We start from the raw sequence: 10,086 nt of genomic DNA, 5'->3' as shown, positions 1-10,086 counted from the left end.
CTGAGTAAATTGAAAATTGTGCGAGAATTTAGAAACAGTCTATGTGAATTGTTTAATACTGAGTATGATTTAAAGCTTAACGGTACTAGTAATTTGTCAAAAACTGATATGATCCTCTGTCGCATTCTCAAACAAAAATATGGTCTGTAAATATGTTTGTACATATTTCTTTACTGCTTTATATTTTCAGAAAATACAAAAAGATTTTGATTTCTGCTTTATTTTCGATAAACCGGTGTCTGAGTTGCTGAGTTTCAAAATCTAAGTAAGCTGATTGTGTTTCTGAAACTAAAACAAGTTCATTAATTTGATACTTGAATTTAAAATAAAAAATTTCAAAAACAGTTTGTGATATCTCCAAGGTCATTAATTTGGACTTGGATGATAAACTGTGAGGGAGTTGGATTCTTTAACGCTGCCATATCTGTAAAGTTAGTTGATAGGGGGAGTGAATTAGAGAATTTGATTAAAATGTTCAAAATGTTGTTACTTATCATTTGTATGAGTGATTGCAGGAAAGATCCAGACTACGATCCCGAAAGCCGAGTCTAAGGGGGAGTCTGAAAGACGAGCTCAACGCAAACGAAAGCGTACAAAGAGCCAGGTATCATTTCTGGAAGAGCTTGTAACCGGAAAGCAAGGTGTCGATCCCAAAGCACGGAAGCTTGACGAAAGGGGGAGCCTGATGAAGAAAAGAGTCTACAGAAAGGAGAAGCTGAAGCTGAAGACAGATCCACCGGGATTCTGTTTGAGCAAGGGGGAGTCTGTGTAGCTGAAGATGTTAAAGCTTCAAGAAGACACATAGAGAGAGAGAAAGAAAAGAAGCTACGAGTTGACTACAGATTGACTACAACAATATCCAAGGGGGAGTCTGTTAGTACATTATCTGTCTATCGCCTCCGTCAATCTAGTCCGTAGCAGAAAACCGAAGAAAACGAGAGTTACATTGTTATATTTTAAGTTTAGTTAGTAAAAAGGCAAGGTGGCATAACTGTAATTAATGGGAAACCTCATTAAATGCATTGGCCTATAAATAGATCTCTAGGGCTTCTAGTTTAGAACTTTTGGAGCTTTTGTCATTTTCACAACTTGGAGAGCTAGAAGTTAGAGAGAGAAAGTTCGTTATTCGTGATTCAGGTGCTGTACATTTTCAGATTCGTTAATAGAATCACATTTATATTACGTTTCGTGTGTTAGCTCGCATTCGTGTATGGATTCCGCACGTCACACGTTCGATTACGCAATCGTTTCGGAGTCAAACCGGTCCTAACAACCCGTTCACCCGGGGGTTGTTAAGGACAATTACTTGCATGGATTACGGTGGTAACGTGTATTGCGAACTGTCTCGGACAGTCAACCCGCAGTCGTTGGTATCGATAGATCCATGTCGATAATTAACATGCTTCGTTTTCCTCTGTGTACGTGCTGGTTATGCGTAAACTATTCGAACTCTATATGCTATTATCAAACTTGTATGCTCACCTTTACATTATATTTATTGACTTCATTTTAACGTATGTGACATGTGTTTAAGGTGTTTGCTTGCTAGGAAAGCGAGGCTAGAATAAGTCTCTAGAGGCCCCCAACAAATAGTTGTCTGTCAAGAACAAGCTTCTTGTGCATAGTTGTCTGTAGATCTTGAAAGGCTGGGTCTTTAGGAGCATTTGAACAATATTTATTTTATTATGTTAAATCTGAGTTGTCGGAACAGAATTACTTGTTTTGATGTTATCTGTAATAATGTATTTGTTTATTCGGGATACGGTATGGGACGTATCTTTAACTGGATTATATGAATAGTTGTTATGGAAACTTCTGGACAATCTGTTTCGCTCAGTGCCATGCCCCGATGATTCCGCCATCGGTTGGGGTGTGACACCCTTCACCGCAGTGGCGTTTGAACCCCGAGCGACATTGAAACCGATCGGCAAAGGGGGTCGGCGGTGGTGTTGCCTCGCGGCAAACCCCCTTGTCGAACTCCTTTCCCGTACCACACCGTATACCCAAAGCCTTTTAGCATATTCTTGAAAGTTAAAAAATTTTAATAAAACATAAAATTTTTATTTAAATATATGTTTTTGGGTATAATAGGAAATTCACAAGCACCAAAGTGTCTGTTGTGACGGATATCGTCCTTGCTGTTTCGCTTATATACTCCTCCATAGTCGCAAGAAAAGATTGTGGAGGATGCAAGAGTTTAAATTACTAATAATACCCTAACCTTACTCGATCAAACCATGATTAGTAATATAGTAATCTTACCTCTCTAAGACCAGTAAATTAGAATTTTCTAGCGAGCTCGAGTCATTTACAAACTTCATAAAAGTTAGAAAGACATTCAACCTAAAGAAAACTTGAGTATAATATCATGAATGAGTAGATCCAGGTTATATGTTATCTCTGACTGGTCAAAGTCATAAACTAAAATAAAAAGTAACTTGAAATGAAACGGGTTAAAACTCGCTCATAATATATATTTGTTAGTGCAGTTGTCTGTTGACTTCATCTTCGTTCGAGTCTTGTATTGCTCGAGGCACAAAAATCGAGAAATCAAGAATGAAGTTAATTTTGCATGAAGTGTGTTTGTGTAATTCCGCATGGAATTACAAGGTAATTCCGTGTGAACATGTAATATCGCTTCAGTGTAATTTCGTGTGAGTGAGTTTCATGCGGAATTAGTCCGCCTATATATAGATTTGATTCCGTGTCAGTTGGAACGGAATTAGACAAGAGTGTTACCGACGGAGGAGCGCTGTCGAAGTGTCTACATGCTGTAATTGTTATCAGAATCAATATACAAGACAGATTAAAGTGATATCTTGCTGAAATTCATGCATTATGTCTGTTTCCACCTTTCATAGTGTATAGAACGCCTCTAATCGACTCATCCAGGTCCGACAACGATCCTACAAGTGGTATCAGAGCACAGGAGGAGGAGTTCTGTCATTTTCAGCTGGATTTCACCTATTTTTCTTTCTTTTACATCTTCTTTTCTCAACAGAACAAGATTTCACGGTTAAAAAGTTCTGAATTTCACATATCATGATCAGAATTATGTTTTAACAAAGCCTTGAGAAAATTGGACCTTAATTCAATCTAAATCTGCTAAAACAAGTAATTCCGTTTAAAAAATGCTGACATCATCATTAATTCCATTTGAAAGTTCCTCATAATTTCGCATGGAATTGCTATTTGAATATAATTCCGTTTGAAATCATAACTAATTCTGTTGGAAATTAGTAATTCCGTTTGAATCTGTTCAAACGAAATTATAATTCCGTTTCAAAACTTTATCTCGTTTGAAATCAGTGTTTAATTCCGCGCGAAATTAGATCGTGTTGTTCAGTTCAAACGAAATTAGTTATTTTCGTTTGAAAATCATAATTTCATTTGAAAACTTAATCTCGTTTGAAGTTTGTTGTGCAGGTAATCTCGTTTGAAGATATTTTCGCTTGAAATTTTTTTGTCCTGTAGATGCTGATACAGGTGCCCTATCTGATTCTGAATTGGATCCTGCTGCTGATTTGGTCCTAGGAGCTGGTGAAGTGGTTGAGGAACTGGTTGAAGACTGGCGAACGGATGATGAACTAGCTGGTAAGTTCAATTTCATTGAGACTGCGCAAGGGAAAAGGATCGAGTACGAGTCCCTACCGGTTAACAGTGATGTTATTAGAGGCTTTGTGTTTGGTAGTGAAATGCCTGAAGAAATCTTTAATCCTATTCGAATTCCCGAGGAAGTTAGTTTGGCAGCTCACAAATGGTTTAAACATCTTCCCGACGAAACTCAAAGGAAGAGGTATATAAACACAAAAGGTGAGTATTCGGGTCAGATTCGAAGTTGGGATTTTGATGAGCAACACAACTTGGTAATGATCAAAAGGACCGATGGGGTACAGTATTTCAAGCCAAGGGCCAAGTTCCTTCAGTCTCTTCCAGCTCGTGATCTCCATCACATTGCTCAGCTGGATCTCAACAACCATACGAATGTTGCTAGCATCAGAGGATTAATTCTTCATCTCGTTGCTGAGAGTCGAGAAAGTAATGGAAGATTTTTAAGCCAGCAGTTGGTCGAGGAGTTAAGTACTTAAATAAGTTTACTGGCAATGAAGAATGGAAGATGGTCTATCCTCTAGCGAGATGCCTCTGTAAAATTCCTATGCGCAAGTTTGATCTCGATAAATTTGACAACATAGGTTATTGGTATCTTAATGGCAAGACTGGGGAAGCGGTGATTACCAAGAAGATAGTGACTGTTGAGATTGCAAAATTTATGGATCCGATTTGGCTTATCAACCTAAGGGAAGCACATCTGAAGAAGCTTCGACGCCTGCCTCTGAAATACCTTGAAGAAGATCGTTTGCTAGCTGATCAGTTCATCAAGGTAGTTCAATTCTGCGTGAAGAACAAGGTGTGGGCAGGAAGCGAGTACTCGAAGAAAGGATGAAGATCTCAAGTCCAATGAAGACCATGCACTGATCAAGGGGAGGTTTGTTAATGCACTTTGGGTGATAAGTGCATGCCTTCCATTTTGTAGGGTCTTTATTGGATATGTATTGAAACTTAGTCCAAGTTTTAACCTTGGACATTTTGTCTAAGTTTTAGTCTAGACTTTTGTCAGAGTTTATGTTTAGGACAAAAGTCAGGGTTTTGTGTAGTATGTTGTGTCCGGGCTTCTAGTTTGTCTTGGAAGTCCGGGGTCTGCCTTGTATATATACCTTTATGTGGAATAGACAAGGCGGCGATTCTGTGTGAAATTCTGTGCACCTTTCTAACCCTAATCATTGTGTGTGTTTTGTCTGGCGGCTACTGTGTGTGTGACGTCATTCATCTTCCTCGTCAAGAATACTCTGTGTATTCTTGATTTCTCTCATAAATCTTTGCATTCTAGTGTTTCATCTACAGTGGTTGATCATCAGGTGGATTCCGCACACCTGTTGGTTGCATTAGCTGAGTGAGATCTTGGTTTAGAGGCTTTACAAATTGCCCTTCTCGTTAACAGAAAAATGGATGAACTTAACGCAGTGGACTAAAATGGCAACAGTGAAATCTTTTTGTACCCACAGACGAAAAATGAAACCTTTTGACTAAAGTGGCAAAATAACCCAAACCACAGGTACTAAAATGACATTTAACTCAAAATAATAAATTAAGTTATTTTAAGCTAACTAGTGGGATTCTTCAATGCTGCTAGAGATGGGAACTTGATCGGGATTGGTTCATTGCGGTCAGACACTCATAAGAGTTTCCGAAAGAGAATACCTAAAAATTAAAGTCTTATGCTCTAATATGTACATGTGTTTTATATCGATCAAAAGTCGTGGAAAAAAGTTCATACCAGAATAGAAAAAATTAAAATAAAACATAACTGGGTATTCAGTTTTTCTTTTTGATTTAAAAACGTAAGTTATTAAATAAAATTAAATTAAACAATAATATAAAATAACAATAAGGCTGCACGGTACGAGGCGCCAACCCCCTTCCACCTCAGCAAAAAATCATCAATAGCGCCCCCTTCCATACCTTAGGCGTTATCGTTGCCCAACGATTACAATAGCGAGCAATAACGAATAGAACCTTAAAACCAAAAAAAATAGGGGGGGGGGCTATTGTGGGGGCTTTAACCCATACCGTGGGCTTTCTTCGTACAAGACAATGGATCCCCTTGTCCTATGTGGTGCCTACGTGTTGATGATGTGTCGTAATGAATCCCAAACTTCGTTAAGGCCTAAGGGCACGTTTTTTCGAGTTCGAACAAGGTACATGAATTCTCATGGCCGGCCCTGCTGCACGTTAAAGACTAACGACGTAAATGTGCTCAGTTTGTTATAAAGAATGGCATCTTATTAGATAACTGTTACGTTGTACCATACAATCCAACTTTGTTGGCATATTCTCATGCTCACATAAATGTTGTATTGTGGATGAAGTATAATATATATCAAAAGGAACGGATGTACACGGTATGTTCACTAAAAATCCAAAATCCTTGGAAGTTCTTCGCTTTATTACTTCTCCATCAATAATCTAGTTATTATTATTCTAACCAGGCCATGTATATGTTTACATTCTGTAAACCTTAACAAAGTAGTTTTAACCCATAATGTAAAACATGCCCATGCCCATCACCATCATATCTATATCTATATTAGTATATAATTCAACTTCATAAATAGGTTTGTTTAAATAACCTAATTAACCCATAATGTAAAACATGTCCATCGACATCATATCTATATTTATATTAGTATATAATTCAACTTCATAAATAGGTTTGTTTAAATAACCTAAGCCTCGAAACTCGTTCAAAAAGGTTTGAAAAAAAATCTCATTCGAAACCAGTTCGATTTGTAAATCAATAGAGACGAGCTAGTTTGGTTTACAAAGGAGGCAAGGTTGGCTCGCTAACTTACAATACTCATACATGAAAACCTATCACATTTAAGACTCATTATCATCATACTCAGTAAATCCCATCAATAGCAAAACAAAGATAGGGTCTCAGAAGAGTAAGAGGTAAATAGCCTTACCTTTACCCGTATGAATAAACAGGCTGCTTCCAATGAGACCCCTGGCTCCATAGTAGTTTTGCATTAAACGTTGGACATAAGGCACATAACACTCAGCAATCGGGACAAAGATTGATTAGTGCATGTACACTTTTGTCTTTCACCTATCAACACCACCACATAATCCACGAAGAATCAAGGTGACTAGGTGAGAGTATTGATACACACAAGAATCAAGGTGACTAGGCGAGAGTATTGATACACAAATTAACTAAAAAGTAGATAACAAAACAAGTAGCCACTTACAAACAAATATCACTTCATACATTTATAAGCAATACTTAAAAGTTCATGCTTTTACCACAATAAACAAAAAATACAGTAATCGTCATTATTCAATCCCGATATACATAGTAAACAAATATAAGTATCTCACACATTAATTTCCATAGATGCGATTTATTTTTCTGGTTTGAAGATGCATGGCATGGAAGGCGTTTATCACTCAAACTTGTTAAGAGAAGCAAACGACATCTTAAGTTTGTGATCCTTGCTAGGTAACTTGACATTGGTCGCTAACCCAACTACTTCAAGAAACCTTATTATATACCAACCAACATCAATTTGCCACCATTCTAACCCATGTCGAGCTGAATATTCAAATGCATGATGATTATTATGCCACCCTTCTCCAAAACTAAGTAGTGCTACCCACCTGTATATATACATAACACATTAACGTAATAGATACTAAATATATTAGAGTAAACTATATATAAAACTCGTAATATTTGTAACTTTTTTTGTTTTTTACCAATTATTTTTGGAGAGATCACCGGTGTTCCAAACATGGGATCCCCATATATGACAAACCGAGTTAACTAGAAAAGTCCCGTGATATCCTAAAGTGCCTGCCACTCCCTAGGTAAGAAGATATAGTTTGATAAGTCAATTACTTGTATTTGCATTGGCTACACAAAAGTTCAACAAACATTTAGATAAAGTCTTACCAAAACCCAAACAATATAGGAGAATCCACCAACAACATATAGGAGAGCTGTAAATGCAATTGTATGCAATGCGTATGTTCTTTTAAGGAATCTATAGAATGCTTGGTTCTTTAAATCCTCAACATTATTTCGTTCTTGATACTACACATATATATCACCCACTTAATCAATATTGTTACCCAAGAGAAACTTTATTTGACACGAACATATAAATTGAGACGTACTTAAATGGGTTGAACCGGAGATAAACCCAAAAATAAGATATACATACCTAAAAATATGCTTGACATGACCTATTCATGTGCTGACACGGTAAAAACTCGTCTAACCCAAAAAATTTATAAGTTCATTTTTCATATGTTACTATTCTAAAGTTATAATTCTACACTAAAACACAAATGCCTCTAAGAAGTTAAGAGTAAAAAAGACAAACATTCATTATATTGTATTGTAATATATAACATAAAAAGATCAACCCACACACCAATTTGTTGACCTGTGATCACCCGTATAGCAAAACATGTTTGTGGGTCAATCTGTGTCAGGGTCCATTTAAGCCAGGGTCGTCTCTGAAAATCACAAATTTTTTTGGTCTTGTGCGAGATTAAAAAATTGGGCCCTATTCGAAAATCTCCATTTAATATAAACTCATCAATCACTAAAATTTATGTTGATGTAATTTAAATAATTATTTTTATTAAGTTTAGGAAGTAATTTATTAATTAAAGGAAAATTTACAGTTGACAAAATTAAGAATTAAATGTCACTAACAAGGGTTCACTTACGTTATTTCCCGATTCAGTGCATATATATTCTATCTTATACAACGTAAATTCTATACAAAATTAAAAAGATTTGGGCCCTCGGATGGGTTGAGCCTTGTGCCGTCGCCCACCCCGCACCCCCTAGGGGCCGGCCCTGGTTTAAGCTAAAGCAAAAGTCATTATTTTATTGTTAGTTTTGTGTCGTGTAAAAAGTTAACACGCTACATACAAACTACCTTTTCAAAAATGTAACCATTGTCAAAGAGCCAACTCATATGACTAAACCAAAACCCAAAGATTGGAGAGTGTGGATCTTTCTCTGAATCAACATATTGATGGTGGTATCTATGCATGCTCACCCAAAATATAGGGTCCCTCTATAAACACAAATTTAAATCAATGTAATCAGTTTGAATAAGTCACTAAAAGATAATAATATTGTAGTAACATTAGAAATAAAACAAACCTGTATAGATAGGAGTCCAATATAAGCAAAGGTGTACTCAAGCCACTTGGGCAGCTTGAAACTACGGTGTGCTAGGTTACGATGATACGACACACTTAGACCGCATGATCCAAACAACGTGTAAGTGAAAGTTGCAGCCCAGAATGCGCCCCAAGTAAACGTAAAGGGGGCCAAAAGTGCAAGCAAATGAATGAACAAGAACCACAGAACCATTCTGATATCGTGAGTCCTCCATTTACGACCCATGAAGAGGTTTCTCTTGTTTGTAACTAACACATCGGAGAACAGTATTTTGCCATATTCGGACTCTTTTACGGGATTGGAAACTGATATCAAGTTTTTCATATTCGAATGGTGATGACAATGTGTTTCAACTTTCAAGCGTGTATATTTATAAGGAGGTAGGGTTTATGAGGTTTGGCGAGGGTTGTTGAGATGCATGTAATGAAATCTTAGAGTACACAATAGGAGAATAGGAGATGGCATATAGATATTGAAGCTTTCAACCTATAATTAATTAACACGTGTCACTTCCTGGTATTTTCTCACCCTATTTTTATGTTTATCTATTATGTTAAATAACAATAATTTTAAACAAAATATTAGATAAGAATAAATATTTAGATAATAATAAATGATTGTTTTTATTATGTTGATAATAATAATAATAATAATAATAATAATAATAATAATAATAATAATAATAATAATAATAATAATAATTTTAAACAAAAAATTAGATAAAAATCTAAACGTTTGTTTTTATTATGATCATAGTAAATAATAATAATTTTAAACAAAAAATTAGATAAGAATAAACATTTGTTTTTCTAAAAAAATTCTAAACAAAAATTTAAATAAGCATAAACGTTTGTTTTTATTATGAGTTAAATATACTTTGGAGTTCGGTGATTGAAATTATGGTAAATTAGGAATCAAAGGTTCCCGTTTGATATATACTTAATAATTGTATTACTTTTTTTTCACTATAATTAAATAATTATTCTAGGTCGTGCATATGCTTCTAGCAAATTGTAAGTGTTTTTAGACGTATCGCTATAATGGTAGGCGTATTGTTATAATTAGTTTAAACTCATCATTTATCGCGTATTGCATCAACATGTAGAAGGAACACCATTTTAAATATAACAATTCTATACTTCATTCAAAGAGAATTTAATTCTTGATTTTACGGTATAATTCATAAAAATGATGAAATATATAAAAACGTGGGGATCGATCTCCACCTTTTTGTACTGTAAATTAACTCTCTTAAATACAAATTTAAGACGAGTATTTTATGAATGAAATAAACAAATAAGCATGAAAATGCATAAAAC

The 10,086-nt window shown here is 35.5% G+C and overlaps 1 protein-coding gene across 3 annotated transcripts; it reads right to left on the bottom strand.

Annotated features, from left to right (window-relative positions):
• Nucleotides 1–6,811: 6,811 nt before the first annotated feature.
• LOC110935698 (delta-9 acyl-lipid desaturase 1) lies at nucleotides 6,812–9,172 on the bottom strand. 3 transcript variants are annotated; one of them, XM_022178057.2, is made up of 5 exons: nucleotides 8,747–9,167; nucleotides 8,517–8,657; nucleotides 7,517–7,657; nucleotides 7,321–7,427; nucleotides 6,820–7,221 (listed from the first exon to the last, which is right to left on the bottom strand). In XM_022178057.2, exons 1-5 carry the CDS (start codon nucleotides 9,089–9,091, stop codon nucleotides 7,008–7,010), a joined length of 948 nt encoding a protein of 315 aa, XP_022033749.1. In that variant the 5' UTR covers nucleotides 9,092–9,167; the 3' UTR covers nucleotides 6,820–7,007. The 3 variants fall into 3 exon arrangements, with proteins under 3 accessions (XP_022033750.1, XP_022033751.1, XP_022033749.1); XM_022178058.2 differs by lacking the exon at nucleotides 7,517–7,657 and having other exon boundaries at nucleotides 6,812–7,221; nucleotides 8,747–9,172; XM_022178059.2 differs by lacking the exon at nucleotides 8,517–8,657 and having other exon boundaries at nucleotides 6,813–7,221; nucleotides 8,747–9,172.
• Between the last annotated feature and the right edge of the window lie 914 nt (nucleotides 9,173–10,086).

This window comes from Helianthus annuus, chromosome 4, assembly GCF_002127325.2.
Source record: "Helianthus annuus cultivar XRQ/B chromosome 4, HanXRQr2.0-SUNRISE, whole genome shotgun sequence".
Lineage (NCBI taxonomy): Eukaryota > Viridiplantae > Streptophyta > Magnoliopsida > Asterales > Asteraceae > Helianthus > Helianthus annuus.
Note: the sequence above shows the minus strand (reverse complement) of the source record. Positions and strands in the feature narration are given on the sequence as shown.

Excerpts from the sequence above, each read along its gene's own strand:
- LOC110935698 (XM_022178057.2), bottom strand. The coding sequence starts at position 9,091 with ATGAAAAACTTGATATCAGTTTCCAATCCCGTAAAAGAGTCCGAATAT. Across the intron at positions 7,658-8,516 it reads ATGGTTACATTTTTGAAAAG|TATCAAGAACGAAATAATGT; the intron begins GTAGTTTGTATG and ends ATATATGTGTAG. Across the intron at positions 7,222-7,320 it reads GATCTCTCCAAAAATAATTG|GTGGGTAGCACTACTTAGTT; the intron begins GTAAAAAACAAA and ends GTATATATACAG.